General features: G+C 36.3%; 2 protein-coding genes across 12 annotated transcripts in view; one reads left to right on the top strand and one right to left on the bottom strand.

The window, feature by feature from the left end:
- The window catches only part of LOC126272763 (methyltransferase-like protein 25B), a 96,551-nt gene extending 90,292 nt beyond the window's left edge, over window positions 1–6,259 (top strand). For 6 of the 7 annotated variants that reach the window (XM_049975883.1, XM_049975885.1, XM_049975884.1 and 3 more), the window contains 2 exons: window positions 5,697–5,884; window positions 5,967–6,259. In XM_049975883.1, the coding sequence (XP_049831840.1) occupies window positions 5,697–5,884; window positions 5,967–6,055 (277 nt within the window). In that variant the 3' untranslated portion in view covers window positions 6,056–6,259. Of the gene's footprint in view, window positions 1–5,696; window positions 5,885–5,966 lie in introns of those variants that run through there. The other variant, XR_007549260.1, reaches the window with a different exon arrangement.
- Window positions 6,260–7,915: 1,656 nt separating this feature from the next.
- LOC126272765 (peptidyl-alpha-hydroxyglycine alpha-amidating lyase 1) overlaps window positions 7,916–22,358 on the bottom strand; it is an 89,782-nt gene continuing 75,339 nt past the window's right edge. For 4 of the 5 annotated variants that reach the window (XM_049975892.1, XM_049975893.1, XM_049975888.1 and 1 more), the window contains exons 7-9: window positions 20,042–20,251; window positions 8,560–8,655; window positions 7,916–8,463 (exon numbers count right to left, since the gene is read on the bottom strand). In XM_049975892.1, coding sequence (XP_049831849.1) covers window positions 8,246–8,463; window positions 8,560–8,655; window positions 20,042–20,251 — 524 coding nt within the window. In that variant the 3' untranslated portion in view covers window positions 7,916–8,245. The remainder of the gene's footprint in view (window positions 8,464–8,559; window positions 8,656–20,041; window positions 20,252–22,358) is intronic. The other variant, XM_049975889.1, reaches the window with a different exon arrangement.

Raw genomic sequence — 22,358 nt, forward strand, 5'->3', positions numbered from 1 at the left:
AAAAACAAACTAAAAATGATGTGATAAAACAGTGACATCAAATAGAAAAATAAACAAAAAATGATAATAGTGGGATGCGGATTGGTGGGTGAATGTATTTGAAAAGAGGGGAGAGCAGGTATGAATGGATTTGGTGACATTGTGCTGAACTAACAAGAGAGGGGGGAAGGGGCGTTGGTAAGGTTTAGGTTCAACAAATTTGTGTGACACAGGAAGGTATGGAAAATTCACAAAAAATAAGCAAAAGTGAGGGAGTAAATGTGATCAATTTGGAGGTCAAGGGTTAATTATATCGTTGGGAAGAGGTGCTGTTCCAGCAATCTGTACAGTAACATAGCCATGTCTTGTGAGTGGACGAGATTGTTGATGCAGTGTGGTTCGTAAATGTGGTTCGTAAATCCGATGTGTGCAGTTTGGAAGGTGAAAGAAAAAACACAGGAAAGAAGAGAAAGAAAAGGAGAGACATTGAGTAAAGTAATGCATTAGAAGACAGCAACAAATGAAAACAGCACTGGGTTGAGGGATGGAAGAAAAGCCATTAGGCAGACACAAACAATGAAAAATCTAGTATGAAATATTGTATTATGAAAGGGATAGTTTGATACTCACCATATAGAGGAGATATTGAGTTGTAGACAGGCACATCAAAAAGTCTGCTATATATTTTAGATTTCAACCAAAAGCCCTATTTCTGAAGTAGAAAACACTCACATGTATGTATGAGCTGACTGTATGGTCTAAGCTAAAAGCCAATAGATTCGGTTAAAACACAGTAAAATTCTACCATTTGAGGATGCGGGTCATAGTTGGTTCACACAGACAATATGAGACTAATTTAAAGTTAATGGATATTCATGAAGCAGGAGCCACAAAAAAGAGTGCTGCAGGACGAAAATTTGATGTCACAGAAGTGAACATTTGTAGGTAGCATCAGATGAAGAATAAATTAGAGATACCAGTTCTATGCACGAAAGACTCAGGGGATCAAATAAATGTTGGAGTAGCAGATTGTTCAGTGAGTGCAGGATGAACACAGTTAAGGCTTCCCAATTACCTGGTAAAATATCCATATGACGCTGCCGGTGATAGAGGAATTTTCCAGCTGTATGTGTGTTGAAATTCAAAGCAAGTAACAGCTAGTGCATGACGACAATGAAAAGGGTGTGGCTTACATATCGGTGCAAAACAGCACTTGCTCAGCATCTTCCCATGGCTTTTGACAAAAACCAGATAAGTATCAGCATCATATAATCTATCTAAGAAAGCACCATGACTCTTTACAACAGAAAGTGCTAACTTTTTGAGGCAAATTTAAAAAACTTCATATCAATAAAATAGTTTATAAATTTGATAAGTCAGAATATGTTAAGAATAAAAATTCATGAAGGGATCTTACTAGGGAAGTAGGGGTAATTTTATATTGTTTTATATTCAGGATAATCTTTGTGTGTGTGTGTGTGTGTGTGTGTGTGTGTGTGTGAGAGAGAGAGAGAGAGAGAGAGAGAGAGAGAGAGAGAGAGAGACCTCACCATATAGAAACTTAACTAATGAAACACAGTTAGGTGAGGTATAATAAAAAATAAATAAATAAATGAAAACCTCATGAAGTCATTATTATGGGTCACTGTGAATAGTTGAGGATACATGTAATTCAACTATTGCCAGTTTTTTGTAATATAGACCAGCCCTCATCTGCCTTTCATCTTTGACTTTATCTGTTTTCCATATTCGCCCCCCCCCCCCCCCCCCCCCCTTTTTTCATTATTTTAAAAGACTTCATAAGATAATCTCCCCCCCCCCCCCCCCCCCCACACACACACACACAGAGAGAGAGAGAGAGAGAGAGAGAGAGAGAGAGAGAGCACAGCAGAGCAGAGGATAGGGTATTGAAACAAAGTTGCTGATTGTCGCAGGAAATTTATTCTGGGATTTGGCGCATAACACCAACTCATTACACTGCTGATACATTACATCAGTTTCTCCTTAGGAACATCAGAATTTATTATATAAAAAATTACACATAATATTAATCCTTGCTGTTTTTTCAGAAACACTGATTCCTTTGATGGAAAACTTTTGTGAGTGCTTCATTTTACAATTCTTACAGAACTAACTCGCTCAAACAAATTTTTGTTTGTATCGATAAATCTTTCAGATAATCTATTCATCAAGTTGAGGCCAGATTTCCGTTTACTTTAGTTGCATGTTTTTCTTTATATTTATTCAGTTTTGAAATACTCCATTGTAAAATCTGCTTCTAAAACAGACACACAAAAATGTATGGTGTGAACATGGTTGCCTCAATGTTCTGAAGTCATCTTTACTCTCTGTGTGCACATCCTCATTAGTTCAAAATAGTTGTTGTTAGTTATTTATTTTACCCTCTGTTCCATCAGTCCACAGTACCTGTGAAACCAAATCCTACAAGTAACAATTTCTGTTTGTGTTATTGCACTCTTATGGAGGACAGTAAACCTTTTCACATACTTGTTCAGATTAAATTACATTCCAGCCTTTTTTCAAGTTAATCATATTTTCATCTAACAAACCAAATAAACTAATTGCAAACTTAACTGATTTATCAGTCTGCTCTTACAACCTAAGAACATGAACACTAATATTTTTCGGATTTTCTGTTTGCCTCATTTGTACAAGGAATGTTGGAGAAAATTAACATGCTGGTAGGGTTGATACTTGGATCTGAAATAATGTACATTTTTAAATTACAAAAATGTTCGTTGGTTACTCATAAAAATTCCACCATATTTTGTGCAGAGTAAGGATAAGTGCATTCATTTGCTAATAGGAGGAGGAAGAAAAGGTGCAGGATTTTGTTATTATTAGGTTTACAATGTTACTGGATTGCACTGAATGTGTAGTTAGCACAGTTGCCAATTCTTGGTAATTAACTGCTTTACAAAAGCATGAAAAGGCACACAGGACTATCTCTTATTGTGATAATTTGATCTCTCCAGTAGAATATTACTTTTTGGTTCTGAAAACAGAAATTGCAAACCTTCAGTTGAAGGAAATCAGCTTTACCATTATTCTGTTTGCCAGAACAAAATTAACGGTCTATTCTTTCCAGAATTTATTTATACAATTTCACCTAGAAAATCTATGGATTATAACAACATTAAGATATTTCTTTAGTTCAGTAACTGCCAAATGACACTCTGCAAAGGTATTCACTTATTTGGATGCTTTCGTACATTCCATGATTTTGATGCAGTTAAGTCTTTAACAATGATGTAGATACAAGATCTCATGATCTAATGTCGTAATTTCTGTTATTTTATACATGAGGTTGTCTGACTGAAATTGGTTGTTGGTAATAATGTAACATACAGTCATTGTGCAAATTGTGAGATCTCAACAATATTAAAATTTTTAGTCCGTATGTATTACTTCTGTTGTGTCATTTATATTCTTCATGTATCAGTCATTTAATGTTACACCTTTTGCATTATGTTGATAATTATTACTTTGGGACAGTCCACTCACAACTGAATAAAACACAATTTTTATGCCATACACATTTTGCCTTTATTCTTTGCAAGGCATTTTCAGTGGCCGGGGAATATGAACGTATTTTTGTTTGGGCTATTTGGTTTATGTTTTGAACATTACATGTATAGAAGAAGAACAGTTATAACAAAGAAACAAGAGCACCACTTGTAGATTAGCACCCACAACATCTGAGAGTGGAACTCCCAAATTATCACTACATCATAGAAAAACGAGAAGTGCCAGAACTGCTTAACAGTGTCAAAAATGTAAACAAGATAGTTTGCGGTGTCCTATCAAGTGGACATAAGAGCTAGTTCATAGTACACTGACATAGATCATTCTAAAAATGCTTATGTAAGGGTACTTTTCATTTTCCTCTCTGGAAAAGATTTTGCAATTTCACTCACCCCTGTAAGGTGCCCCCTATTCTGTACTTCGCAAACTGCCATCTTACAGTAATTCCAAATGTAGGAAGCATACACAGACATCTTTTCATCTTCTCTCTCTCTCTTGTCATTTAATTTAATAATATTGGTAAACAGTCAAACAGATTTGAATTATAACTTGCTAAGCTTATACCAAAAAATTACGGGCACCACTTTGCACTTAACAAAACTCGTACTAGTCACAGCAAAGCTCATATCATGTAGCATTTAGGGTTAGTTTTGGCTGTGTCATGTATTAAATAGATTATTTCATTGTATATTCTGGTTTTATCACATTACTCTCTCATTCCTGACCCATTTTGTGACAAATTTTTTTAAAGTGTATAAAACATGAAAATTCATAAAGTAAGGCGAGATTCCCATAGCACTTTAATTTCTTGATTTGAGTTTTTGAAAAACCACTTTTCACTATATTGGCTTTACATCCATTTATGGTACAATGATGAATCTTAATAGCATAGAGCAATTTAAGCTGTATTAAACTTAAAGAGTTTGAGTGGGTCGAAGAAAAATGTTGAGCTTGCCAGAATCACTTCAGTGCCACAAAAGGTTATCTGTTTGAGTGTTATCATACTTCAAGCTTGTGTAAAAAGCTGAATTTATGGAAATGTGAGGTCATCTTGTGAGAATTTGAAGCTGTAAATGTAAAACAGTTCCTGTAATCTTTTCAGAACATGATATTTTTTAATCCTTGTAATGTCTGTTGTCAAGACTGAACAGTTGTCAATCCCCGCCACTGCTGTTCCTCTCCTAAATCAGTAGTTACATCATCAGCATCATAACCTCTGCCTAACTGTTCCCATTAATCAAAGTGTGGAAAATCCAGGGGGGAATGCAACAATATTAGAGAAGGAAAGTTGCTACTCACCATAAACCTGAGATGCTGAGTCATGATAGGCACTACAAAAAGATTCACACCATTATAGCTTTTGGCCATTAAGGCCTTTGCCAGCAATAGACACACACAGTTACACACACATCTGCAATCTCAGATAATTTGTGTGGTTTCAGTTATCTGAGACTGCAGACGTGTGTACGTGTGTGTGTGTGTGTGCGTGTGTGCGTGTGTGCGTGCGCGCGCGTCCGCGCTTGTGTTTGTGGGCTTATTGCTGACAAAGGCCTTAATGGCCGAAAGCTATAACTCTGTGAATCTTTTTGTTGTGCCTATCGCGACTCTGCATCTCTGCTATATGGTGAGTTGCAACTTTCCTTCTCTAATATTGTAACTGTCTCCATTATTTTAGGACTTTCTGTCTTTAGGTTTTTCCCCACATAATGTTTTCATTTTGCATTTAGAAAAGAAAAGAACACGTCAATAGGCAGATAGTAAATGGGGCAGCACACACCATGAGCTCTATTATACTGCTTTCTCCAATTATCTTCTTGTAAGCCGTAATGAAGTTTTCAGCTCATCATATGATGAGGGATTATCTGAAAGATTTTACTCTTCTGCATATATTTTCATATTCTTATACATTTACTACAATTTTGCCTGTATACTTTGTGTTGATGTATTTTTCTTACATATGTACAAAATCATGTGTTTCTGTTTTGCTAGTATTTTCATGTATGTTCATTACAATTTTTAGGCATAGCTATTATAATCTCAGTTTTATTTTTCTGTGTATGTATTTAATAATCTAAATGTATATTTCATTAGCTGTGGTTTCACACTTTATATGATAATTCAGATATACTCTATTTTAGTTCCATATTAAGTGTCATTTTAATTTAATGCAGCTACTGTGAGATTGCCACCGCAAGACTTGGTGTGAAAATACCAAGTGAAGACTTCTTCTCTGAGGAAACTTGTTTAAACCTGTCTGAGTGGAAAAAAGTTGTCACATTTTACACTCTTCGTTTGATGTTGGCTCCATTAGTGGAAACAATAATTCTCTTGGACAGATTACTTTTCTTACAAGAACTAGGTAATCTCTACTAAAAATTGCCCTTTTTCTCTCTGTACTTTGATCTACATATTTTAATGCATGAATATGTTCCTTATTTCAGAAATTGGCAGTGCCTTGATTCCTTTATTTGATCCAAAAATTTCTCCAAGAAATCACATTCTCATTGCACTGAAGCATTTCAAGTTTTAGCATCTTATGTGATTTCAACATGATGAAAATCAAGTATGCAAAGAACATGCAGATTGTTACCATTTTCTGTTATCTTTACATTTAGTATAGTGCTAACAATAAAGACAAACTATTTCAGGGAGAAAAATATAGCATAATATATACTGTATGTTTCCATTTGTACTGCAAGAGATTCACTGCAAATATATTTTTTACTGCATAATACCCTCATTAACTGTGCCGTGTGCTTAAGAAATAGTAGACAAGAAACTAAACATGATTGCAGTATGCTGCTACGCAAACTGTGCCTTGAGCGATAAGTCTGTGTTGGTTGTGTTGGCTTCATCGTCACTTTCTTCAGTACTTACTTTCTCAAACCCTTGATGACGGTCCAGAAATTGGCCTAGTTTGAAGCCTTCAACATGAGATGTGTGGAATGCCCACCGCTTGTTATAACTGCTGTATCTTAGAAGACAGCCTGACAAAAAATGTTGCACAATGTTAATTTGAAATTTTCACAATGAACAAGCAAGAACAAGTTGTTCAATGAAGTGCAGATAGAAGATTTGGCACACTGCAGTACCATCATATTACTATATGACGTAGTGACAGTGTTTAAGTACACAAAGATATAATTTGCAAGAGAGACCGGTTCAATGTTTGTAAGAATATGAAACAACTGATGAAGTTTAGTGCAACATTTAAAACTGTACTGAAATTTGTACCTGTCATATGCTTGATTTTCTTTCTTCTGCAACTATCCTTTCCAGATGTTTCATATTGTAATGTATATTGTATTCTGCACTGGCTACTTAGTTGTACTGTTTCACTTCTGAAATGTGCGACTATTGAGCAACTGAATCTCTGGGCTGACATATGGGTACTTGAACATGCGAGTTACGAAATGAATCTGACAAGGAATTATTGCTTTTTACTTAAAAAGAAAATACGGATGTCAGTGGTGTCCAGCAGAAGTACTGGGTTCATCAAGTACAAATAGCTTGAGCTTGAGAAAAATATAGGCACAAACCTTAAAATAGTTTTATGCCATGTGTACACTACATAAATTCACTGCCTACTTTTGTAGTTCTGAAGGAGTTTCTCCTTGACAGTTTAGCAAAATCTGCATTAAGTAATGAGCAGAATAACACATACCACTTTCATTTCTACCCACAGTATCTTTATCTTATTTCTGCCATCCCTTTTCCTTAGATTAAAAACACAGAATGGCATTCAGCTTCACTAATGAGAAGTGTGCCACATTGAGTCATTGTGGCCAAACAGAACAACAAAAGTCGGAAATGCATGTGATCCAACAATTACAAATAAAGCACAGATTGGTGAAAAGACAGGTACGTCCACACATTATGAAACAATCCTGCAGCTAAATCACTAATGCTGGAAGTCTTGTGGGCATGGTATATTTTAGAGAAAGACATGACTATGTCACAGGTGAATCGTGTGACCACGTTGTGAGTGTGAAAGGAGCTTCTCTCATTGTAGTGTTTAATATATTGCTTTTCTTTATTTGAGCAAGTTATGTGCAGCATTCATAGAAAGAAATTTGCCACAAATGGTGATTTATATCATGTGCCTGTGACTATAAAAAATAATTAAAGAAACTATTTTTTAGTGCATCAAGTTTTTGAATAAATAGTTTGTTCATTCAAGTTGTGAATTGCTGTTCAGTATTTTACAGCCAAGCAATTAGTTAAACTAACAGTGATTTGGGAAGTATCTACATAAGTACACTAAAGTAAACTGATGTCAGAAAACAAATTCAGAGTGCAGTAATGTAATGATTTTTGCATAATAATTTAACAGGAATGTCAGAGTGGCAGATGATGAGATAAATCGTGCATTGTAGTCACAATTTAATAATTTCAGTACATGAAAGAATTTATTATCAAAACATTTACATCATTGATCAAAGTACAGTTTCAGATTTATTATTAAAGACAAAAGTAATTTGCTATTTTAGTTATGCAAATAAAAACATTAAAACAATGCTACAACTAAAGCAATTCACTTTACTTTTTACATTATATGAGTCACTTTCGCTAAACTTTTCATTCTCTTGGACATATTCAGAACTACATGCACATATGGAGTACGGCTACTATTTACAAGTTACAGAACTATTCGTTACATACATTTCATAACAGACAAGCAACAAAGTAAAATACTGCTGGACAATCTACCATGCTTTTCTTAATTTACAAGCTTACTATATTCATGTCCTAAAGAATCAAAGTCTCTTGACCCACCTCGTTTCCTCATACGTGTTACTGCTGCTATTATAACAATACTAACAACAACAGCCACGGCAAGCACTATGCTGACAGCCATTGCTACTGATCCCAAATGTTTGTCCATTGTACCAGATGTTTCTGTTACAGTTTCTGTTATGGAATTTCGTGGCTGAGCTGCTGAAACAAGTGCAGCATTTTTATTTAATATGCAAAATTTTTCACAGTACAGATAAATAAATCAGTATGTTAACCAGTTATATGTTTCGCACTTACGGTTAGATACTTCACTGTGTTGCTTATTCGAGGAATTATGCTCTTCACTGTTGACCACAGTTTTCCCTATTGTATGTGCTGCCACTGTCTTATTACCTGCATTTTTAAAAAAGAAAATACAAGAGAGCTACAAATACGTGAGAATTACTAAATGCAGATTATAGATGAAAAATATTATGATGGAAAGTATCCTGGAAAGCAAAACTCATTTCAGTAACGATTTAAGTTAACTGTTCAGTCATAGACTGTAGAAAATGTGGATCAGTCATCATACCCAATGAGAAACACTGTTCGCAGTAAATATTCATTATTTCTATTACTGGTAATAAAACTTGGAATTCTTTGTCAAAGGAAGTTGCTCCTTTCTTGCTATTTGTTAACCATTTTGAACAAACATGATTGTACTTCCAGCATCAATTATGTTCTCATTTGTCACTTCCTATTTATGCCAACAGACATTATTCACATAAACTGTTCATTTTTACACATCCAGGATGAGATCATTCCTGAAAGAATCTATGGAAACAAACACACACACACACACACACACACACACACACACACACACACCTGCCAAGTTGTTTATTTTATTGTGTAAATTGAAGAGGATGTACACTTTATCACTGACTTACTAATACTGGATGTAAGATGTTATGTTCATTTATAATTAATTCCAAACACAGCAGAAGATAAGAGAATTTTTGGTTAGCAGAAAAGATTGTGGTGACAAAATTGCTCAGTGGCACATTAAAATTTGTAGTGTAACATGACATTTCATTAGGAAATACCATGGTACACTGTTTGGCTCTTCAAGAAATTGAGGATATTCATGTGAATATAGAGAAAAACTATTATTTTAAGTTAGTTGCACTAGAGTGAAGTAAAACACTGCTGCTAGGCTTCTGTTTATGAAGAGTCAAGAATAAATGGAGTAGTTGCACCCCTTGTGTGCACGAGTGGTGGACATGTTGTTCCATGCAGCCGTACAAGCATAAGAGTATAAGCTAGTTATAGGTGATTGTAGTATCCAGAAGATATTAGCGAATAATCAAATTGACAAATCTGGGAGGACATAAATAACTGGTAGGTAACATAGTCTCCTTGCGAGTGTTAGGCCCATGAGAATTGAAGGATGAACCTTACCTTGTAGCACTTGCTCAGCACTTTATAACTGAGTAGCACGTACCCTATGTAACTCGCATATTTGATCCCCAACTTCTTAGAAGCATTTTAATACGTGAATCACATGACATTCCAGTGGTAAGCTTCTCAGTATTACCCAGTTTCCAACAAATGGTGAACTATTGTGCACATATTTATGTGTGTGTGTGTGTGTGTGTTTAGGCGTGCGCGCACGTGCATGCACACGTTTCAAACTGCTCCCTAATAGATCGCTTCTATCTGACTGATCCATCTCTTCCTTGGCCATTCTCTTGGTCCCTTGTCTTTTAATGTATGTGCCCTTACACTAGCAACAGTCGCCTCAATACCTAAGAAAATGAAGGAATCTTTTCTTTTTTTCTGGGGTCTGCCCTCGATCAACCTTATACAAAATATAAGACATATGTTGTTGCTCTGCTTCTTCTAAAACTGTAGTGCTTTTGTTCTACCTGTGGTCCAATAATGGTTCTTCATCTTCATATCATTTTTTTTAGTCCATCGAACAGGAGAGTAATGCCCCTGTAAGTTCTGGGGTTTGTTTCTCAAGTAAAGTGCCAATGACATATTTAGTCAAATCTTAGGCTGTTTTTCTTTGTTGCAAATGGGCACATGAATCCTAAGACAATCCTTGCACTTCAGCTGCTTTGATCATGTTGGCACTGCAGGGCATTTTCAACTCTGCCTATGTTAGAGGGAGCTCCACACTGAATATTTTTTTCTTTGGCATCTCCTGTGGTTCGATACTTGAATATTCAGAATTATTTAATTTTTCAAAATACTGTCTGATGTATCTCTCTGTCATTCCATGTTTGATGATTTTGCCATCTTCCTTCCCTAGCGCATTTATCAGTTTATAGTAGCTCTCCTTACACCTTTTCTAGTTCCTGTGCAAATTCCGTCCGATTTGCTCTTTAAGTTTTAGGTCTGTAACTTTTCTTGAATTCTTGTCACATCTCTCTGACTACTTCCTATTTTCCACAGTCTGACCAACAGGATTTTCCTAAATCCAACAATTGTGAATCAAATGTTCGTGCCTCACATTAAGGTAGGTACATTCCAATTTCCACCTGCTATTAAGATATTCATTCTGGTTCTTCCAACATCTTATTCATAAACTAATATAAGGATCAGAGTGAGCCATACAGCATTACTGCTTTTCTCCTAAGTATGTAGTAAGGTTAGTGCATTAATACCCTCTCTAAAATTACTAAAGAGAGGAAGAAAGTTATGAGGTAGTATGCAGTAGATTAATGGCTGTGGAAATCTGAAGTTTTTTGTGTTCAAGTAAAATAATTTTTAATCCAGTACAAAAGGTATTGTAAGTGTCTGATATTCTTATTTGTGGTATTTTCTGTGATTCAGTATTCCATCTGACATTTTAAACTTACAGGTAAATGAGAAAATCAAGAGGCATTGAGTCATGACTGCAGTTCAGCAGGAATTCTGGGGTGAGGAAGGAAAGAAGTGGGAAGAATGGCTGGGAATTGTGGCTGAGGGTTCAGCAGTGTGCAGGTTAGGAATGTGATGCACAAGCACTGGAGCTGGTGATTTCGTGTGTGGGAGGGGAGTGGGGGGGGGGGGGGGGGTGTCAATGAGGCAGGGCTTGCAATTTGGTGTTCCACAGGGATATTGGTACAAAGGATTGGGAATAGAAGTGGCATCATAATGTTTCTTTCCATATTTAGTTTAAACTTGATCTGGCAATAGTAGTTTATACAAATTCGGTTGTTGTTGTAATTTCCTCCTAGATTCTGTTCCTATTGTTGCTGATTATATTCTTTCACACAATAGTATTTCATGAATAAATGCATAAACAAAAAAACTGGGGAGATATTTCAAAATTGCGAAAACAGAATATGTCAGATTTTCAACACATTCCTGGATGTTTTGTTCTGACAAAAGAATTGAAAACGGGACTTCATTCTTGTATTCGTAGCGATTCATTTTCACAAAAAGAAAACCTATGTTTACATAAAACAAAATACATGCAATCACAATATTGAAGGAGGAAAAAAAGAGGAACAAAATAGTGCTTAAATTGCATTTCAGACTTTGTCTGTCAATTATCGTCAGCAGTCTTTTCTTATCTTCTGATGTACTAAGGCCACCTCTAGACTTCTCCATGAATTACAGTCCTCAGCTAGACACATCTGTGTCACTCCTGTGTGTTTTATAGTGACACCTACCATGCACACCTTCCATCAAGTTATTGTGTCAGTGTTCTCTCTCTCTCTGAACCCAGAAGAGAAACTCTTTGGTCTGTTTAGTATTCATTTGCTTGGCTACATGCCTCATAGACTTCCAATTCATTTGTTTTCCTGTCTCTTCCAGTAATCTCCAACAGGCACCTCTCCATCACTCAATGAGCAGCTGACGCTTTTTGAACAGTTTTCATATGAAAAGTCCATGTCTCTCAGTCATATGTCAAAACCTGTATTGTAGACCAACTGTTGACCTTCCTTTTTAGACATATCAAAAGTCTGGTTTCGAAAACCTTTTAGTTTACAACAAGCACTCCATGCAATGTTTACTCTTCCATTCATTCCATATTCTGTCTATCCAAATGTTGTCTTCTTTTGGGTCTATGACTTCACTGTTGTACTCTTTTGATATGTTCACTGATCATTATTTTAGTCTTACTGTAAGGGATTTTTAGTACTACTTTCAAAGACACTACTGTGTTCTTCCATTCACAGAAGTTTAACTGCTCTAGAGGCAAACAGTAAAATGCCATTAGCAAAACAGAGGCAGTTTCTAAATATTACATTAAAATGTATTCCTTGTTTGTTTCACCAATTTAAAACTCTGTTCAGGGGTGCTGAGAGTGGCTTTTGTGATGCAGAATCTTCTTGCCGGATGACCCCTCCTTTCCATTCAGAATTTCTCACTCTCATAGAGTGTAATGGAAACTGTTAATTTAGCTTAATTGTACTTTAGTATATTAACATAGAGGTTCTTGTTTCTTAATTGTTCCTCCCAATTCCAGACAAAGTGATAATTCTATTCATTGCTTCATGATTTCCAAACAGTCCACTGTGTCATGTCCACTTCTGAAGCTAATTTATTCATTTATGTGGTGAAAAACAAATTTTCCCATGCTGATGGTGATCATTTTACTGAATGTCATTTACATTACAAAAAGGAAGCTGGTGGATCTATAATCTTTTTGTCTTGTCAGTCCCTTTTATGGTGAAAGAAAATGGTCTGTCTTCTTTTGCAAACATTCTGTAAATAATTTGTCTATTGAGAAATGGCTTTGTGCACTTCATCTGGTATCTCGTTATCTGTGTAGGTTCCCAATTCATCTCTTAAATTACATAAAACATCTTTGAATGGTAGTACAGTTTTCTCTCTGTTGATAGTTATAGTGCCATCTGGTATCATAACTAGTGAAACACGGTGTATACACAATGGAAGCTTCTTTTCCGATTTCTTCACATTTTCATTGCTTCTCTTGTGTGAAACTGTTATTTGCTTGAAACACTCCCAAATCCCTTGTAATACCTCCTTCAATTTGAGATTTTTTTCCCTTGTTTCTTTTGCTTTTTTCATACCTGTGACATATTTTGCTGTATGTGTTAAATTTAACCTTTGTTGAATCATTTCTCCCATCTTCTATGTCTGTATAACCTACATTTTCTAAGATGCTGAAACACCATAGTATACCTTCCTATTGTTTATTACAATTTCCTATTTAGAAGTGCTGCATAGGTAGAAAAATCTTCAATTTGTATAAAACTCTTCTAGTAGTATGATCAGTTGATTGTAAAATAAGACACAATAAAGGAATTCTGAATGGATTGGTATCTCTTACAAAACTATATTCTGTTATAAAAATTTATAATTTGTTTTAAGCCAACAGGTGCACAAGTAATAATAATAATAATAATAATCTGGTTTCACAATATAAATTTTCTTCAATATATCTTCTTCCCATAAAAGTCTGAAATTCTTGAATCCATGTGGTTGGCAGTCTCTCACCACACCCGGTCTTTCACCCTGGTGGCTCCAATTCCATAATTCTCTTTAGTGACATCCTTATTGTATGTCAATACCATAACAGTCGTTTTTCTTCTATAAAATCTGCAATTGAATTTGTAACATCCATTCTCCTCATGATGACTTCATTTCTGATTCTTTCTCGCCTAGGTATCCCTGCGAACTGTCTTCAAAAGATGGATGAGTGAGGACAGGGATCAACAAGCCCCTTCCCTGTTCCCATTCCAGCACTACAAAGCCGTCATTTCACCACCATGCCCGGTCTTTTTATTTCTCTCCTTTTCCACTACTCTCCCCCCCTCCCTTTCCCAAATTTCCCCTGCCCTCCATCTCACCTGCAAGCACTTCAATGCCTGCCACCCTCACCATACTACCCCTCCCCCTCCCCACCACAGCCTCCTCCTTACCCCCACCTAGGTGCCATTCCCATCATGTACTGGTGTACTGCCTGATGCTGCAGTCGTCTGTGTGTGTGTGTGCGTGCGCGTGCTTGCGTGCGTCTATTGTTGACAAAAGCCTTAATGGCTGAAAGCTTTAATGCTGCCAAAAATTACTAGGTTCAGAGACAAATAACAGGGATTGGGCCGGATCTTCATCTTCAAAGTAGTCGAATTAAGTCGGGTGATGCTGAGGGAATTAGATTAGGAAGTGAGACACTTAAAGTAGTAAATGAGTTTTGCTATTTGGGGAGCAAAATAACTGATAATGGTCAAAGTAGAGAGGATATAAAATGTAGACTGGCAATGACAAGGAAAGCGTTTCTGAAGTAGAAAAAATTGTTAACATCGAGTATAGATTTAGATGTCAGGAAGGCGTTTCTGAAAGTATTTGTATGGAGCGTAGCCACGTACGGAAGTGAAACGTGGACAATACGGAAGTGAAACGTGGACAATACGGAAGTGAAACGTGGACAATACGGAAGTGAAACGTGGACAATAAATAGTTTAGACCAGAAGAGAATAGAAGCTTTCGAAATGTGGTGCTACAGAAGAATGCTGAAGATTAGATGGGTAGATCATATAACTAATGATGAAGTATTGAATAGAATTGGGGAGAAGAGGAGTATGTGACAACTTGACTAGAAGAACGGATCGGTTGGTAGGACATGTTCTGAGACATTGAGGGATCACCAATTTAGTATTGGAGGGCAGCGTGGAGGGTAAAAATCATAGAGGGAGACCAAGAGATGAATACACTAAACAGATTCAGAAGGATGTAGGGTGCAGTAGGTACTGGGAGAAGAAGAAGCTTGCACAGGATAGAGTAGCATGGAGAGATGCATCAAACCAGTCTCAGGACTGAAGACCACAACAACAACATCCTTCCATATAGTCTGCTAAATACATTAGGTACGGTTATTCCTCTGTAGTTCTCACACTCATCTTTTCTTCCTTTCTTGTAGATTGTTGATATAAATCCTACTTTCCAGTCTTCTGGAATGGCTTTGCTATTTAAGCATTTTTCGAAGAGGCTTCTCAAATGTTCATGTAATTTATCAGCACCATATTTCCCAGTTCAGTTGGTACTCCTCCAATTAAAGTAGCATTTCCTTTTTTTTGAAGTCGTATTTGGATAATAAAGAAGTTAATTTGTTGAGTTTCTTTAGAATTTTCTCTCAGTGTTTTCAATACCTTACATGCCCCTGACCACCTCTTACCTCCCATTAGATTATCCACTTTATTATAGGTATTATCCCAATTCTTATTTTTTTCTTCTGTCACCATTTTCCTAATTTTTGCTTGTGTGCTCTTAATTCTATCTTGTGCTGTACTCTTTGTGTATTTAGCCATTTTAAATATTTTTCTTTTTTTATTTGTACCTCTTTAACTATGTCTGTATCAAAAGAGTATAAAGATTTTTTTTTCATACTTAATTTTATCGCCCAGGGCTTCTTTGGCTGCCCCATGTAGAGCATTAACAATATATTTAATTGTATCTGTGTTTTGTCAAATTCTGTTTCAGTTAACTTTTCATCTCACCACTTTTTCATTCTCTAGGCTATGTACATTATTCTTAGGGAGTTTTCATTTCAGTTTTAAACTTTTCCTCCTCATTAACAATTTCTTCTTTACTTTTTATATTTACATATGGAAAAACAATTTTACAGTCAACCAGATGATGGTCACCCTGTGTTACTCCTGACATCTTGCATTTTTACCTTTATTTTTTGCTGATTTATTATGTAATAACAACATGAAACAGTCTTCAGCAGGTGAATTTGAAATTGCACTAGATGGAAGGAAAAAACACTTCAAGGTGCAGGAAATGATTCTGAGGTAATCATGGTTTACCACCTAAATTGGATATTGCACAGAACTAATAACGAAATGCTAGGAGATAACTGAAAATAAATCTGAAGAGCTAAAAGGAATCAATGACAAATAAAAGCTGAGGAAATAGTAGAGGTGAGGCTGTGTATCAGAAACCAAACAAAGATAATTTGGAAAGGAGTCATACACACAACATAAATATAAAACAGGGCAAAGAAAAACCCTGTAAGAGAATAGAGATGCAACGGGCAATCATGTTATCTAACAAGGGGAGGTCTCCGGGAATGGGATTACACAGTGGTGTAAATTAGAGTCCCAGGTACCACACCCTGCAGCCATTCATCCTGGTGAATTTCCTTCGACTAATTTTTTTTCCTTTTAATCATTCTATATTTCAATGCACATTATTCCAGTCATTATTTTTATTACTCATTTTGCTTGAATTTCAATTTACTTATAAAACCCTCTTTTGTTTAAATATTCATCTGCATTATCTTGGCCAAGGTGTGTGAAGAATTTATGTTTTAGATGTTTCTGTAACAATTACCATCCAATAGTGTTTACATCTTGTAATGAAGAGTAAATTTTTGACAGCACTGCACAGTCAATATAAACAGATTATTACCTCTTGTCTGCTTGTGTCTGTGTATGTGCGGTGTGCGAGTGTATACCTGTCCTTTTTTCCCCATAAGGTAAGTCTTACCGCTCCCATGATTGGAATCACTCCTTACCCTCTCCCTTAAAACCCACATCCTTTCGTCTTTCCCTCTCCTTCCCCCCTTTCCTGATGTAGCAACCGTTGGTTGCGAAAGCTTGAATTTTGTGTGTATGTTTGTGTGTGTATCGACATGCCAGTGCTTTGTTTGGTAAGTCACATCATCTTTGTTTTTAGATATATTATTACCTCTTTTGTTTTTCAACTGACAGATCAGTATTTTCAAACGTCAAAATACTATGATAGAGAAATAATAATTATTATAATCACATTGACAAAGATTCCAAATGAAAATTTAATAAAAGGAAGTTTAAAAAACATAATCGCTAAAGTGACACATCAAAGGATTGGAAATGAAAAAATATATTTGATCAATTAAATGAAGAAAAATAATGATACAGTTGTCTTTGTAAGGCACCTAACGGGATTCAACCCACAAACTTCAGCATATCTGCCAAATAACTTAACCACTACACTATGGCACCATCTGATATAGCTACTCTTTTTAAAGGTGTAATGGATTAGCAGAATTCTTCAATTCTTTTCTGTTGATCACTCACAAAAGAGGGTCCATGGGGTTGAATGGCTACAGGGTGTTACAATCTTGGACCCCAACGTACACCACTGTACAAGTGATTTCAAAACCATTGAACCCATCCTCTGGGACCTGTCCTTGTAAGACTAAGTGAATGACAAGAGTCAAGCACATGTTGGAGAAAGACAGTCTTGCTTATGTGAAATATGCATGCTAGAAGCATTCTTAATACTATCATCAATACAAAGAGGCATCATACCATTGCTGTCATTAAGGCATCTGTCTCACCCAGGGTTTATTATTTACCTTGCCAGTACCAGTGCTACAGCTGGCAAAACATACACAATCAATGAAAGGGCTACTACTCTTTGAAGCACAATGATGATGTATCAACAGAATAGGTTTTGTCTGTTACTTTATATTGGCATGACTACTTCAAATTTTAGTCGGAATGAATGCCTATAGACATACTATCCACACTAGCAGCAGCCAATATCCTACTGCTGATAAAGTAATGGTCATAACAGGAGAAAACTGGGCACTTGCTTCACCAATCAATTAATTTTCATGTCCTCTGTTTGCAACAGTAATTCTAAAACTTTGGAGATGGGACCTGGCTCATCAATATTCACTTAATTCTTTTCGTCCGTGGATCTTAAGCTAGTCTCTTTCCTTTCAGTCTGTGCATTGACTTCTAGTCTTCTTTCTTGCCCTTTTGTACTCAAATTTTCTGCTTGTCAATAACTATGTTGTTTTTAGTGTTTTTGAACACTTTCCACATCTTTCATTTCTATTTCCACTCTGTGATTTCTTTACATTTTAGCTTCAATTTCTGTCTACTAGTTAACAGCAATTCCTTATTAGTGTTTTGGAAAAGACTCAGCTCTTTGTTCATTGTTACTTCTAAATATTTTTCTGCCCATTGTCTCTCTAGATGCGGGGTTTTGTGAAAGCCTTTCTTTATGTTCTCAATCTGTACATTTGTACTATCTCTGTTTCCAACAGTTCTTCTTTCCATTTTACATCATGAATTAATTTCTAAATGTTTGAAGCTGAAGATCTGGCCCGATCCCTGTTATTTCTCTCTAAACCTAGTCATTTTTGGCAGCATAATGTAATTGGATAGATGAGAAATCTACTCAGCAAGCACCCTCCTACCACCACCTATACCAGCCATGTAACTGGCAAAACATATACTATCAAAAGGGAGAGCCACCTGTGAAATTACACATCATATACCAGCTATTATTACGTAAACACTGTCAGCCTTTCTACCACCTATTTATCAGTCAGGATGAATGGGCATAGGCAGAGGTTGTATACTGGCAACACACAATATCCTGTTGCAGAGTATGCTTGACAACTTGACAATCTTGACCTCGATGCCAATTTCAAAACATGTGACATCTGGATTCTCCGCAAGAAACTAGTTTCTCTGAACTCTGCAGGTGAGAACTAGTGCTACAACGTATCCTTGGTTCTCACCACCCACGTGGCCTTAATTTATGTTAATTTCTTCTGTCTTGGCATTTCTTCACTGTAACTATTCCTTTCTTCACTTTGTTTTAGTTTTCTACATCTTCCATTTTCTTACTGTCTATTTTTTGCTGTGCCCCTCTCACTTTAGTATATGCAACAACGCACTTAGCTTTTCACTCTTATTAACTTGTACACAATGTTTAAGCAGTAATCTCTGCCTTAGATATTGCCCTGTGTTCCACCTTTAAGCTCTCAGGTTTTCAAATCTTATCCAGTGCAGTCCCCAACAATCAGTCTTTCCTTCTCATCCTGTTCGGTAAGTCTCCCCAGCCCTGCGGTTCTGGGTGACTTTTCTGAGGTCTACCCCATTTCCTAGACCTCTCCAGTCCTTTTCCTTCACCCCTTCTGCCTGAAGAAGAAATCACTGGCTCCATTAGCTTGCCTAATTACAATCTTCTTTTATATGTGTGTGTTCTGATGCCGCTTGGTGAGTAGATGTTTTATCTAACCATTTACATAATAAATTAAAAACAAAGACTCCAAGACTTACCAAGCGGGAAAGCGCCGGTAGACAGGCACAATAAAATAACACACAAAATTTCTAGCTTTCGCAACCAACTGTTGCGCTTCTTCAGGAAAGAGGGAAGGAGAGGGAAAGACGAAAGGATGTGGGTTTTATGGGAGAGGGTAAGGAGTCATTCCAATCCTGGGAGCGGAAAGACTTACCGTAGGGGAAAAAAAGGACAGGTGTACACTTGCGCGCACACACACACGCACACACGCACACACACACACACACACACACACACACACACACACACACACACACACATATCCATCCGCACATACACAGACACAATGGATTTACATAATAAACCACTGCTAAGCTGTTTCCATTCTTTTTGAAATACTGTTAGTAATTACTTTCACAAAAGACCAATAAACATACTTCTGTGCTATATTTATATCACTTTCTAGAATCAGTTTTCACTCTGCAGTGGAGTGCATGCTAATTTGAAACTTGCTGGCAGATCAAAATTGTGTTCTGGAACAGGACTTGAACATGAGACCTTTGCCTTTTGCAGGCATATGCTCATTGACAGCTAAAGTCTGGAAGGTAGAAATGAGGTAATGGTGGAAGTAAAGCTGTGTGGGTGGGGCATGATTGGTGTTTGGATAAGTCAGTCAGTGAGCACTTGTCTGCAAAAAGCAAAGGTCTCAGGTTCGAGTTGAGGGCTGATTGATCTGCCGGGAAGTTTTATATCTACTTTGTTTGCTGATAGCTTCCGTAAGTACAGAATTAGATACATTATTCCTGCATACCATCATAAAATTTCCATATTTTAAATGGATTTAGCTCGACGATGTATACTTCATGTCCATCTGCAGTTACTGCAATGTCATGAGGGTTCTTTAATGAAAGAGACCCTGTAAATTTTGTAATAGGTTTAGGTACTGTTAGACTTATTTGAAACCCTCCAATTTGATTGTTTCGTTGCATGTTCGGTCCATTGACGACATAAAGCTGTCCTCCTAAAACAAAAAGAGAGATGAATTCATAAGCTCAAAATTGCTTTGAAATGGTCAGTAATTATTATTAGAGCATTTAATACTTTTTACAGCAGTGAGCTTTCACATGATAACACAGATACAATAGTACTTAAAAATAAGTTGACATACATATTAACTAGATTAATTAAAAACAAATATGAAACATGAAAATCAGTAATTTATTTCATTAATGGAGGATATTCAGTGTTCTACAGAATAGGACCAAGTAGCCCTTGTTCGCAACATAATAGATTGTAATTTTTTTTAATGAGTATTACGGTGGAGCAAAAGTATTTTGATACAGTTGAAAAAAATTTTTAACACATAATTATCATTTACTGTAATAAGAAAATCAGTATTTAGTGGGCTATCCCTTGGCTTTTATCACAGCCACTGCACTGGCATAGAGTCGATCATCTTTTGGAATCAATCTATCAGAATTTTATCCCACTCATTTTTGAGAGCTGCAACAAAAAGCATTTTTGTTTGAATAAGTTTTTATTCTGATTCAACAATCCAACTCCTCCCACAGATGTTCTATAGGATTCAAATCCGGACTCTGATTTAGCCACTCCAAAACCTTGACTTTTTTACATTTTAAAAAATTGCTAATGTACTTCGACTTGTGATTGGAACTATTAACTTTTTGAAAATACCATCGAGCTGGCATGTGGTGTTTAGCAGATGGTAGCATTTGAGTCTTCATTACCTTTTTGTGAATGAACCAATCCATATTACCTTCAGTTTGAACTAACGGGGCAACTCCAGAGCGTGAAAAACGTTCCCAAACCATCCCACTGCCACCTCCATATTTGACCGTGGGAATTTGGTACCAAAGGCCATATCTGTTAATTACTGGACATCGAACATACTTGGTACCATCATATGATGTTCAATTAAATTTGCTATTGCTACTCCACAGACTTTTAGACCAGTCTAAACTTGACTGTGATTTATGTCATTTTGCGAACGCAAGTCGGACCTTCCTGTTTTTTTATAGAGACTAAAGGCCATTTCGTCGATCTTCAAGCATTGTTTGACAGTGGAAACCCAAATGTCGATGTTATATTTTTCTTTCAATTTCTTTGTTTCATTACAGCCAAGTTTTGAACATCACTTGTTGATAACTTTCATATAATATGGTCGACTTTAGGAGACTTTTTTGGACATCCACTGCAAGGCTTATTTTCGACAGTCTTTCATTTATTATATAATTTTTTCCATGTACTAACGAGCTGATGAGACACTTTAAAATTATGAGCAACTTCAGTTTGTTTCAGTCCTTGCTTTAACATATTTATCACAATGTTTCTAAAGTCACTGGAACATTCCTTATGTTTTGGCATATTGAAATAATTACTGTCAGTAAATATCAGTAGAAATAAGAGCTAAGAAGCAAACTGCGTGTCAAAATACTTTTGAGCTCGCTGAAACTCGTATTCGTCAGGCATCGCGAAATACAAACAAACTAGTCCCAACCTGACAGCTTCAAATTATTGCAGTTATAATGCTCTTCACTATACTCAAGACACTGAGCGTTTTATTTTAAGAGAAATAATAAAGAATTTTGTGTTGTCAAAATACTTTAGAGTGCTACTGTATTTCTGAACAACTTATTATTTTTATTTTTCCAAAGATTATATAAATAATGTTGTTTAAGAAACATTAATATCAGGCAAAGACAGTTTAGTACAGGTTTGAAAAAATATATCATCCAAGTGGTGATCTTTCTAGTTCAGCAACTGCTGTAGGCATGTGGAAAATGCACCTGTCATACACAGCAGGTAAATGGCTTCCATTTCTCAAGTTACAGTTTCTGATAGAAGTTTAAGAGACCACAGTTTTTCAATGAAAACATAAGTTTTCATGTATCCCGTAAGAAATTTCCATGTGGCGATAGAGGGGAGGGGAAGCACTTCACATCCCCACACAATCAAATAAGGCATCCTGGAAAATGTACTCTTAAAAGAGCCATGGCAAGTAGCACTATCCTGTACAAACCGAATCCTACAGTGAGCACAAAAAAATTCTCACAGCACTGTAAGGTAATGCTATGAGGGGGGGGATTGATGCTGTATAACAAGATTCT

This window comes from Schistocerca gregaria, chromosome 5, assembly GCF_023897955.1.
Source record: "Schistocerca gregaria isolate iqSchGreg1 chromosome 5, iqSchGreg1.2, whole genome shotgun sequence".
Classification (NCBI taxonomy): Eukaryota; Metazoa; Arthropoda; class Insecta; order Orthoptera; family Acrididae; genus Schistocerca; species Schistocerca gregaria.